The 12,274-nt window shown below is 46.1% G+C and overlaps 1 protein-coding gene across 7 annotated transcripts in view; it reads right to left on the bottom strand.

Moving 5' to 3' along the window:
- The window catches only part of DET1 (DET1 partner of COP1 E3 ubiquitin ligase), a 49,316-nt gene extending 43,901 nt beyond the window's left edge, over nt 1-5,415 (bottom strand). For 4 of the 7 annotated variants that reach the window (XR_004264077.1, XR_004264078.1, XM_032262465.1 and 1 more), the window contains exon 1: nt 5,252-5,385. Coding sequence is in view for 1 of the 7 variants with exons in the window: in XM_032262464.1 (XP_032118355.1) it covers nt 3,139-3,162 (24 nt within the window). In the remaining 6 variants the exon portion in view is untranslated. Of the gene's footprint in view, nt 1-3,138; nt 3,210-5,251 lie in introns of all 7 variants that reach the window. The other 3 variants (XM_032262463.1, XM_032262464.1, XM_032262467.1) reach the window with 3 other exon arrangements.
- Between the last annotated feature and the right edge of the window lie 6,859 nt (nt 5,416-12,274).

Here is a 12,274-nt window from a genome sequence, read left to right as displayed (position 1 = left end):
TTTTTTTTTTTTTTTTTTTTGAGACGGAGTTTCACTCTTGTTACCCACGCTGGAGTGCAATGGCGCGATCTCAGCTCACCGCAACCTCCGCCTCCTGGGTTCAGGCAATTCTCCTGCCTCAGCCTCCTGAGTAGCTGGGATTACAGGCACGCGCCACCATGCCCAGCTAATTTTTTGTAGTTTTAGTAGAGACGGGGTTTCACCATGTTGACCAGGATGGTCTCGATCTCCTGACCTCGTGATCCACCCGCCTCGGCCTCCCAAAGTGCTGGGATTACAGGCTTGAGCCACCGCGCCCGGCCTTGACAGCAGGATTTCTAAGAGACATTTGCACACCCATGTTCATACCAGCACTATTCACAGTAGTCAAGAGATGAAAGCAACCCAAAGTTCATTGATGGATGAGAGGATCAACCAAATGTAGTATATACATAAATGGATTATTCTTCAGCCTTAAAAAGATAGGAAATTCTGACATAACTACATCGTTGAACCTTGAGGACATTATGTGAAGTCAAATAAGCCAATCACAAAAAGACAAACACTGTATGATTCCATTTAAATGAAATATCAAAAGTAATCAGCCAGGTGCAATAGCACACACCTATAATCCCAGCTGCTTGGGAGGCTGGGGTGGATCACTTGAGCCCAGGACTTTGAGTCTAGCTTGGGCAACAGAGCAAGACCCAATTTCTAAAAAAAAAAATTTTTTAATTCAAAGTGCTTATCATTAAAAAAAGAAAAAGGAATCAAATTCACAGAAACAGAAAGAAGAATGGTGGTTACCAGGGACTAGCAGGAGGGGAAAAGGGAAGGTGCTGTTTAATGGGTTAGACTTCCAGATTTTCAAGACGAAAAAGTTCTCGAGATCTATTTCACAACAATGTGAATACACTTAATACTACTGAACTGTACACTTACAAATGGTTAAATGGTAAATGTTGTGCTATTTTAAAATCACAATAAGTTTTAATATTTATAGGGCATCTGTTATATGGCATAGTCTTCTAAATGTTTTATTATACCTGATTCAAATCAAAGTTAAATCACAGGCCATAAAAGTCAATGGCATTTAATGAAAAACTTAAGTTATAAAGCTGTTGCCAGTTAAGACAAAATAAGCAAACGCCACCTTCTCTCTCCCACTAAAAATGCAGCTACAAAACCTGGAGAGAATACATAAGACAGGCATATGAGAAAAACCAATTGGCTCAAAAGAAAGTACCACTCAATGGACAGTGAGGTTAACACTGTCTCCCCTGGTCCTCCTGCTGCTTGGAGATTAAGTGTCTTGCAAGGAAGGATAATTAAAGCCCCAATTTTGTCATCAGAGGATCAAAAGGGAAAGAAAACCTAATGGAACAAGAAGGTGCTGCGGTGATCTCAGAGGGAGAAAAGCCAGAAAAGTTAACATCATGAAGTTGTTTATCAACTCCCAAGCTGGCTCCCAAGCTACACACATATGTATCTGGTCCAAATCATACTAAAGGCTTTGAGAACTGAAATCACCACCATCTAGATCTCAGACTGGCCTCTGAGTGTCACACACATGGGACAGATCCTAACAACACTGCAAAGACTTTTCAAAAATTCATCTGCCATTAGAATCATAGCCTAAGGAAAGAGAGTTGCAAATTGCAAATTTCCTAAAGCTAATTAGGAAGGTTGCCTACCAAGCCAAAAATTACCAATATTCCTCTTAGGATTTAAACAAGCCCTATCATCTTATAATATTCAAAATGTCTAGGATACAATCCAAAATTATTCAGCATTTGAAGTACTAGGAAAAAACTCAATCCAAAAAAAAAAAAAACAATTAACAGACACCAATGTTAAGATGCTACAGAAGTTGGAATTCTCTGACAAGGATTTTGAGGTAGCTATTATAAAAATGTTCCAACAAGCAATCACAAATGCTCTTGAAATAATGGAAAAACAAAGTCTCAGCTAAAAAACAGAAGATATTTCTTAAAGATCCACATAAGAATTTGAAGCTGTAAAGCAATAACCAGCATAGAAAGCTCTTCTAGCTTCCATAGAATCTAGTATTAAAAAAAAAAATTCTGAAAAAGAATAAAAAACTCACTGATGGGCTCAAGAGGGCAGAATGAAGTCAACAGAGAAATGAGTCAGTCACCCTGAAGACAGATTAGTACACATTACCCAATGTGAACGAGAGAGAGAGAGAGAAAAAAAAAAAAAAAAAAAGACTGAAAAAAGTCAAAATAAAGCCTCAGGGCCCTAAGGAAAATATCAAAAGGTCTAACACCCTGATCATGAGAAAGTACAACGCACAAACAAAAATAAATTTAAGAAATAAAGGCTGTAATGGCTGGCTGTGGTGGTTCACACCTGCAATCCCAGAACTTTGGGAGCCTGAGGTGAGCAAATTGCTTGAGCCCAGAAGTTCCAAGACCAGCCTGGACAACACGGCAAAACCCCACCTCTACTAAAAATACAAAAAGTTGCTGTGCACAGTGGTATGCACCTGTAGTCACAGCTAACTCAAGAGGCTGAGGTGGGAGGGATCACGTCAGCCTGGGAGGCAGAGGGTGAAGTGAGCTAAGATCATACCACTACACTCCAGCCTGGGCAACAGAGTGAGACCTCGTCGAAAGAAAGAAAGGAAGGAAAGGAGAAAAAGAAAGTAAGAAAGATGGAAGGATGGAAGGAAGGGAGAGAGGAAGGAAGGAAGGAAGATGGAAAGGGAGGAAGAAAGGAAGGAAACTTCCCAAATTTGGCTAAAGATATAAACCCCAAATTCAAGAAGTTCACAAACCCCCAAATATGATAAATCCAAAGAAATCCATGCCCAGACACATCATAGCTAAACTGGAAAAAACTAAAAGATATATAGTAAAAATCTCTAGAGTAACCAGATAGAAACCATGTATCACCTATAGAGGAACAACTCAAATGTCTGTAGACTGCTCATCAGAAACTATGGAGGAAGAAAGAAGTGGAACATCTTTTAAGTGCTGAAATATCTGCCTCTGTTTCCTCACTCAAGTCTCAGCTAAAACAGCACCTCCTCAGAAATCTTCCCCAGACACCTTACTTCCGCCCACATGCATCTACTGATATATCCTATTGTATTAATAGCCTTTATCTCTTTCTGAAGTTAAATTATTTGTTTACCTTTTTAGTATCCATCCCCCCCATACCAGAGAGCAGGGAACTGGTCTAATTCCTTGCTGTATTCCCAGCACCTAGGAGAAGGGACAGTTAAGTGCTCATAAATATTTTTAAATAAATTAATGGAGCAACAATTGTCATGGGCCTTGAAGGATAAGAATACACTAGACAAAGTAAAAGAAGAACAAAACAGAAAAAAAGGTACCTAAAAGACACACTTTAAAAAAGCATGACATGGCACATTTGGGAAACAGAGTAATTCCAAATGGTTAGAGTACAGGAAGCACAGAGTGAGTAATAAGAGAGGCCTAGAAAAAGACTGGAAAGCAGGGGAGTGACTGGATCCAATCTACATTTTAAAACATACACACAATGGGCCGGACACAGTGGCTCACACCTGTAATCCCAGCATTTTGGGAGGCCAAGGTGGGCGGATCACCTGAGGTCAGGAGTTCAAGACCAGCCTGAACAACACAGAGAGACCCCATCTCTACTAAAAATACAAAATTAGCTGGGCATGGTGCCACATTCCTGTAATCCCAGCTACTCGGGAGGCTAAGGCAAGAGAATCACTTGAACCTGGGAGGTTTCTGGGAGCCAAGATCAAGCCATTGCACTCCAGCCTGGGCAACAAGAGCAAAACTCCCTCTAAAACACACACACACACACACACACACACACAATGAGGTATTTATTCATATTCTGTCCCCTTCTGAAAAGGTTCCAAATACCTTTAATACCCAGTCGAGTTAAAAATGTCCATACCTCCATGACTGAGCAAGTTTCTCAAGCTGCTATTCAAATCTCATTAATCGGGCCTTGAATTAATTTAGTGAATAGTCTTACTGACATGGAAAATAGAAAATATCAATCTGTCACATATTGTAATAGTAAGTATTGTTTTGTAAAACGTTTGTTTCAATTGCACTGGAGTTAACATGCACTGAGTAAGGACATAAAATATATTCTGATCTAGACTACAGCAAGGGTCTGCGAACTACTTCCGTCCGCCCAAATCTAGCCCACCTCCCGCCTCCCAGTTTTTGGGAGATCTTACTATGTTGCCCAGGCTGGAGTGCAGTGGCACCACCATGGACCTCCCTGGCTCAAGTGATCCTTCTCCCTTGGCCTCCCAAAGTGCTAGGATTACAGGCATGAGCCACCACGCCTGACCCTCACCTCCCAGTTTTTGTAAGTAAAGTTTCACTGGAACCCTGCCATACCCAATTATTTACGTACTGCTTTTACCCTACATAAGTAGAGTTCAGCAGCTGAGATGAAGATTTTACTTATGTTTAAGGCTCTCATTAGATGGTGAGGTCCCAAGGACCAGTACACGAACACTAAATTCTGTATGCTCATCACCATGTTTGACACGTGGTAAGCCTTCCTTCTTGAACACTGGACCTACCTAATAGGAAGTTCTGTGCCAACTCAGGCAACCATAGGGACTGTTCCCTCTGCCTGGAATGCATTTCCCCTGACCCTTGCCATAACTTCTCAAGTCGCAGCTTAAGTGGGGTCTCCTTTAGGAAGTGTTCCCTGACCATCCTATCTAAAACAGGACTCCCCATTACTATTATATTTTGTCTTCTCCAAAGTAATCGTCGCAAGTTGTATTTACACTTTCATTTGCATGGTTGTGTTTAATCTGATTCCCTCGCTAACCTGTACTCTCCAGACAGGAAGTAACCAGGTCTACCCTGGTCACCCGTATTCTCAGAGCCCAGCACCGGGGCTGGCACACCGTAGGCGTTTGGTACCTTACGGAATGAAAGAGGTTCCGAAAGCCTGACTGAACTGGGACTCTAACTCACTGTGTGGTATTAAGTCCATTTCCTTTGCTGGGTCTCAGTTTCCCTATGGGGGAAGGTGTGTGTGTCCCTCAATTCCGAGCGACGGCCTCTAAAACGAGAAGGGGATGCCAAGGGGCGGGCATATATGCCCACAGGGGCGCCCCCGGAAAGAAAAGCCCGGGGCGGGGCCTCAATGGGAAGAGAATTCTGAGGGAGGGCGGGGGCCGCGGGGCCTCCGGGCATCGGCGTCATGCGGGGAGGAGCCTGCCGGGGAGGGTCTGACGGGCGTGGAGGCTGGGCCAAAAATGGTAAGTCCTCACCTGTCTGGTCCAGGCTCAAAGAGCCAAGGAGAAGGATGCCCCAGCCTGTTCCGTGCGCGCCTCCCCCTGCCCCGCCCCCGCCATGCCTCAGGACCCCGGCGCCCGCGGCTGCAGGTTCCCGTTTCCGCCAGCCACCGGAAGTGCGGCCCAGCAAGGAGGGAAGTAGGGGAGAGCGCGGCACTGTTCAGCCAACGCTGAGAGACGTGTACAGCGCCCCCTGGTGCCCGGAGGAGGGATCGAAGCCGTAGAGGCTCAGTGGCAGCGGAGGAAAAATTAACGTGGCACCTAACCTGAGCATCTCTGTCAGTTCCAATGGCAGTGTCTCTGCACCTGCAGGGCACATTTGAAACATATGAATAGAATTAATCTTTCACCTTTTGATTAGATGCTGAGAAACTACCTACTATGTTATCTTCTAGATAGTGAGCCCCGTGAAGACTGAAATTGTATTGATCATCTCTGACTAGCAAGGAATGTGCCTTGCTAGTTTTCAGATGGAGTGGATTTTTCAATGGTGTCACTCTGGCTCTCCTAGGCTCCTGTTTCCATATCAAAAAAGATCTTCAACATGATTAGTTATCAGAGAAATGCAAGTCAAAACCACAGTGAGATACTACTTCATACCCCTTAGGATGGCTAGAATACCTTTAAAAGAAAAACATCACATACTGGTAAGGATGTAGAGAAATCAAAAGCCTCATATGCTGCTTCTGGGAAGGGTGCAATTACTGTGGAAAACAGTTTAGCTGTTTCTCAAAGTTAAACTTGAAGTTACTATTCGACACAGAAATACCTCTAGGTATATAACCAAGAGAAATTAAAACGTGTCCACACAAAAACTTGGACACAAATGTTCATAGTGGTATTATTTATAATAGATAAAATATGTAAACAACCTAAGTGTCTGTCAGTAGATGGATGGATAAACAAAAGGCGGTATATTCATACAATAGAATATTATTCAGCATTAAAAGAGGAGGAAGTACTGATACTTGCCACAGCATGATGAACCTTGAAAACATTCTGCTAAGTGAAAGAAGCCAGACACAAGAGGTCACATGTTGCATTACTCCACTTACATGAAACATCCAGGATAGACAAATCTGTAGAGACAGACAGTAGATGAGTAGTTACTGGGAGTAAGTGAAAAGGGGAATAAGGAGTTATTGCTTGTGAGTAAGGGGTTTCTTTTTGGGGAGATGAAAATATACAGAATTAGATAATGGCAATGGTTACACATGTCTGTTAATATATTCAAACCTTCTGAAGTGTACATTTTTTAATGGTGAATTGTGTAGTAGGTGGATTATGTCTCAATTAAAAACAAAAAAAAAGGAACAGCCCTAATTTTCAGATTGTCCCCAACTTTGTGGTGCGATGGTCTGCGGAGCCAGCCCTGAGGGGCTGCAATCCTCCCACTTCTCCGTTCAGCCTGTCAGATGCTGCTCCTCTGCAAGGTTCCGCCCAACACTCTCTCACCCCTCCATAGCCCACCCTTGCCCACCCCTGCCCACCATGGGGAAGGTGGGACTTTCCTCTGATTTCTTGCAGGGGAGCCTTTCCTTGAGAAGTGTAGTGGTTTAAGCCAAAAGCATTCTGGGACATTGGGTTCATCATGCTTTTCTTTCTACCTTTGTATACATTTGAAACTTTCCATAATAACAGCAAGAAGGACTCTCCCCTCCAGCCTGCCCGGCACCCAAGCAGCTTGTGTATATCTTCACAGGTAAATTTATACTCATGCTTGACCTACATGAATAAGAATTCCCTCTCCTGGAATATAGACCCACGCTGCCCTTTTCCTGGCTTGGTGATAACAGGAGAATAGAATAGAGCCTATGCCTTCTCTTCTCTAATGATCCTTGGCTTATAAGTTTTTCCCAAGAGACCATTCCTTTTTTATTTTTATTTTTTTAAAGGCAAGTGAGTTGCCTTTGCATATCCTTTGCCCATTTTTCCCATGGGATTATTTTTCTTATTGATTTATAGGAGCTATTTGTATATTCTGGATATTGATCTTTTGTTGGAACTGCAAACATTTTTTTCCCTGTGTGAGGCTTATCTTTAATTTTTAACCATATTTCTAGTGATATCTTTAAAATGCTCTGATCTTCCGTTACTGTTCTTGCTATTTGTTCATTTAAGGCAGGGTCCAGTGTAAGAGCCCATTACACTGTGCTTCCTGAAAAATCTCCTGGTGGTAAAGGAGGCCCAAGCTTGTCTTGCCTCCTTGCCTTTTCCAGAAGGTGGATTTCATTTCATTCTTCCAGCTCTTTATTATTATTATTATTATTATTTTGAGATGGAGTCTCCCTACGTCACCCAGGCTGGAGTTTGATGGTGCAGTCCCAGCTCGCTGCAACCTCTACCTCCTGGGTTCAAGTGATTCTCCTGACTCAGCCTCCCAAGTAGCCGGGATTACAGGTGCCTGCCACCACACCTGGCTAATTTTTGTATTTTTAGTAAAGACCGGGTCTCCCCATGTTGGCCAGACTGGTCTCGAACTCCTGGCCTCATGATCCTCCTGCCTCAGCCTCCCAAAGTGCTGGGATTACAGGCATGAGCCACCGCGCCCGGCCCTTCTAGCTCTTATTGGTACCACAGTGCAATGGTGTTAAGGGGGCAATCAGGGGCAAGACGATGACTGCGTTAAGTCAATGCAAGAACTTGGCCTTCAATTCCAAGTAAGATAAGGAGCCACAGGCAGGGCATTGAGCAGAGGAGTAGCTAAGGCAATTGTCTCGGCTAGAGATGGCAGTGGCTTGGATTGGGGTGATAGAGGTGGAGGCGGTGAGGAGTGGTCAGACTGGGGGTGCATGTTGAAGATGGGGCCAATAGGGCTTGCCAGTGGATTAGAGCGGCAGCGTGAGAGAAACGAGACAAGGATGTCCCAAGGTGTTTGGCCTACGTCACTGTGGCTACTTTTGCTCAAAAAGTAATCAAATATTTAAATTGGGCTAAAATGTAAGTCGGCTCCACAAATACAGAGACCATCTCTGTTTTGTGACTGCTGATCCCCAAGACCGACCACAGTGCCAGGTACATATGCACTCAGTAAATATTTGTGGATTGCTAAATAACAGTCTCTTGTACACATGGGTGGCGTCAGTAGTACAGGCTTCAAGCACAGCAGAGACACAATGTATTTCCACACCCTTCAACACCCATCTCAGCTGTCCCGACTTCTCACTCCTCTCCATTCCCCTCCATTGTCCTCTCACCCTACCAAGAGCACCAAGTCCCCCGCTGTATCCCCATGCTCCTTCCTCCTCCATCCTTCTCAAGGAGCAGGAAGATGGAGTGACAGGCAGGGGGACCTGAAGGGCTTGAGAGCTTTCTCTCCACTCATTTCAGTCCCGTGGTTCTCGTGCCAAGGCTTTTAGCAACTCTGCTCGCTATCTGCATTAGCCACAAGAGGAGCAGATGGGAACGAAAGCAGGATGAGAGGCTCTTGTTCTTTCTTCCTTTCTAGAAGGTACTAGCACGGCTCTTCTCACCTTGACATTCAGCAGCAGACATTCATTAGCCTAAATGTTACAGCACCACCGCCACCGCCCCCATCATCGTCAGTCATCACCAGTCTGTTAATCTAAACAATTGCCATCACCGTTCAGTCAATGCTGACCGTGTGCCACATGCTACTCATTTCACCTATGTTATTGAATTTCATCTGTGAGGACTCTGGGACGTAGGTATTATCATCCCCATTTTACAGATACACAAACTGAGACGGTTTCACTTGACCCTTTTATAGATCCCCTACCACACTTTTGCTTTGCAAGGCTCACTTCCTCATACGAAATCCTTTATTGCTGTTTGAAAAACATGCTCAGTTTCTGCTTGCAGTTCCTCAGCCTTCAGATTTCAGATCTAAATTTTTTAGAGTCAGGCATGGTCTCACTGCAGTGCCCGGGCTGGAGTATAGCGGCTACTCACAGGCATGATCACAGCAGGCTGCAGCCCTGAACTCCACCGCTTGAAGACACACCTCCCCTCATGCCCTCGACTAAATGCTCACTGCCCCAGGAGGGGCCTTTCTTTATCTTTGGTGACCCTGAAGCCTCCAGTCTTCCTCAGATATTCTCTTCCCACTGCCTCTGGCATCTGTTTGTGCTCAGGCAAGGGGATGAGGATTGTTCTGCTTGATTTGGGGGCAAAGAATACCTTGTGGATTTGAGCTCAGAGGAACATGGCAGCAGCTGTTTGCTTTTTTACCTATTCCTTGCCAAAAATCTCTCTTTGTCTCTCTGTCTCCCTCACACACACACGTCCACCCACTCCCAAACACACACACAGCTTTCTCTTGGCTGGAAAATGTTTTGAGGCCACGTTGTTCTGTTCATCTGGCAGAGAAAGGCATGGGTTTCAGTATCAAGCTGACTTCGGTTCAAACACGCTGTACTTGCGCTAGGTCACCATGCCCAAGAAGCACGAGTCAGGGCTAAAATCTACTCGCTGGCTCAGCCAAGCACTGAGAGCTGGCCCAGGGCTGCATTAGCCAGGGAGGGAGTACCTTTTCCCAGCTGGTCTGCCCGGAAGACTTGCCTTTTTGCCGTGCACCCACTCAGAGGGGGGATCTTTCCCTAATGCACACAAAGGTGCTTTATATGAGGGGCAAGCATGATTGAAAGCCCATTTTGCCTCATGCTCATAGTACTACTTCAGACAGGTGGCTGTATATATTTATTTCTTCAGTCAATAATTTGAGAACCCTGACTCTGCTGCAGGCACCGCGCCAAGTGTGGCAGGACCAGTGTGACAAAGTCACGACTCGTGCCTTAGAGAAGCCTGTAGTCTAGTTGAGAGATACTCACCAACAGTTGGGTGGGCACTTCACCTAGCACTCCCAGAATGCAAGCTATAGACGGTGCTGAAGGAATGGTGGGAACGGTGTTCCAGGCAGCAGGAACCGCACAGGAAAAGGCAGCGAGATGCAAACCAGCATAGTATTGGCAGAGAACAAAGCACAGTTAGGATTCCTGAAGCACAGAGGGTCAGGTGGGCACAGCAGAAGAAAGGGTGAGCGCCTCTGAGCCTCATTTTTCTCATCTCTGAATCAAGGATGACTGTCACCTCCATCGTGCTGGACCTGAATTCAATGCATCATTGCTTCTGCGCCCAGGTAGTTTTGAAACTGTCACCCAAGCCGGAGTGCAGTGGCGTGATCTCAGCTCACCGCAACCTTTGCCTCCTGGGCTCAGGCGATTCTCCTGCCTTAGCCTCCCGAGTAGCTGGGACCACAGGCGTGTACCACCATGCCTAGCTAATTTTTGGATTTTTTTTTCAGTAGGGATGGGGTTTCGCCATGTTGTCCAGGCTGGTCTCAAACTTCTGAGCTTGGGCAATCACCTGCCTCGGCCTCTCAAATGCTGGGATTACAGGAGTGAGCCACTGCGCCCAGCCCTAGTTTTGAAACTTCTCAAAGGCAGGTGCCATGTCTACAGCTATACCCTGATAGCACACTGTCTGCAGACATACCCTTCCCTCATGCCCTGGACTAAATGCTCACTGCCCCAGGACGGTCCTTTCTTTATCTTTGGTGACTCTGTAGCCTTCAGTCTTTTTCAGATACCCTCTTTGCACTGCCTCCGGCACCTGTTCATGCTCAGGGAAGGGGATGAGTATCCGACACTGTGCTGAACCTAACACTTGTGTTAAATAAGTAGTTTCTGATTGTCTAGTGCTAGCACATATTAGAGATCTAATAAGTATTTGTTGAATGAATGAAACAAGCCATTCCTGAAGCCTGGTCCTCCCCTCCTCGGCCTGCCTGAGATACAGGGATGGAGGAGGGTCTTCAGAGAGGAGCAGGAAGGACAAAGCACATTAAAAACTTCTTTCCAGAGGGAGCAGCTGCTTGGACCATAGAGCAAAGCCCAGTGTAGCATTTACCTTAAACTGGGGACCTCTGGGTTGCCTTAGGGCTTCCACTGTCTGCTTTCTGCTCTCAGGGGCACGACAGGGGAGCGTGGCTGAGGTGTGAGTGGCCAGGGTGGGGGTGCAGGCAGAGCTCCAGTCCCAGGAAATGGCTGCTTATGTCACTCCCTGGGAGTGCAAGGAAGAGGCTGGGGACTGAAGAGGCAGAGCTGAGGGAACATAAGAAAATCTTAGCTGCAGGGAAAAGCGCTCTTCTTTCCAATGATGGCAATGAAATTAGAGGTAATTGTGAGACACAGAGATTCGATAAAACCTAGGGAGGCAATCAGGTAAGGGGGGCTGGGACTGGCTCGGGAGATGGAACGGCTGTTCCTCCCCTCCAGCGCCGCTGATAATAGCCCGTGTTGTGGGAATTGAACAAACAGTCCTTCCTGGCCCCAAATGGCACTGCCCTATAACGGGGGCAGCTGGAGCAGCCAGACGAGTAGGGGTAGCCTGACCACGGACAAGACCTAAGCTTTCCCCCAAGACAACACCCTACTCCTGGGGTCTGCAAGCCCAAGAATGGTGAAGCTTGGACCTGCTGTAAGGGCAGAAGGCTAATGGGCGTGGCTGCTGTAGGACTGACTTCCCTTTCACCTGCAGGCCACAGGCCACCAGAGGCCCTGGGGGGAGCTAGGGCATTCCCTCCTTCCCTGTCCCCCATGTCCTCCCTTTCACCATGAAACAGAATGAAATGTGGAAAGTGCTGGGTAGGAAGCACAGGGCCACGTGGATGCATACCGCAGGCGACAGCCCAGCCCAGCTGTTCCTCAGTTAGGGGAAGTCTTTAAGAAGGGGTCTTGAATGGGGCCTGATGCACGGCAGTGGGGAGAGGAGTCGGTAGGAAAGGATGACAGCTGAGAAAGCACGAGCACCTTCTGGAGGATGTGTTGCACTTCAGTGGTGTGTTTTTCTTTCCGTTCTATTTTTTTTTAAATGTCTTACTCTAATCTCATGACAGATTAGGGAGGCAGGTTTTGAAGAAGGTTGCTGATGAGACAGAAAAACGACGTGGGGAGACACGGGGCAAAGAGTGACCAGGATGAATCAACACGATGGCTTTGGGAACTGGGGATCCTTGGCTCCACCTGGTTGGCCCTGACC

The sequence above is a fragment of the Sapajus apella genome, unplaced genomic scaffold (assembly GCF_009761245.1).
Source record: "Sapajus apella isolate SASKATOON/1434 unplaced genomic scaffold, GSC_monkey_1.0 scaffold129, whole genome shotgun sequence".
NCBI classification, from domain to species: domain Eukaryota; kingdom Metazoa; phylum Chordata; class Mammalia; order Primates; family Cebidae; genus Sapajus; species Sapajus apella.
Note: the sequence above shows the minus strand (reverse complement) of the source record. Positions and strands in the feature narration are given on the sequence as shown.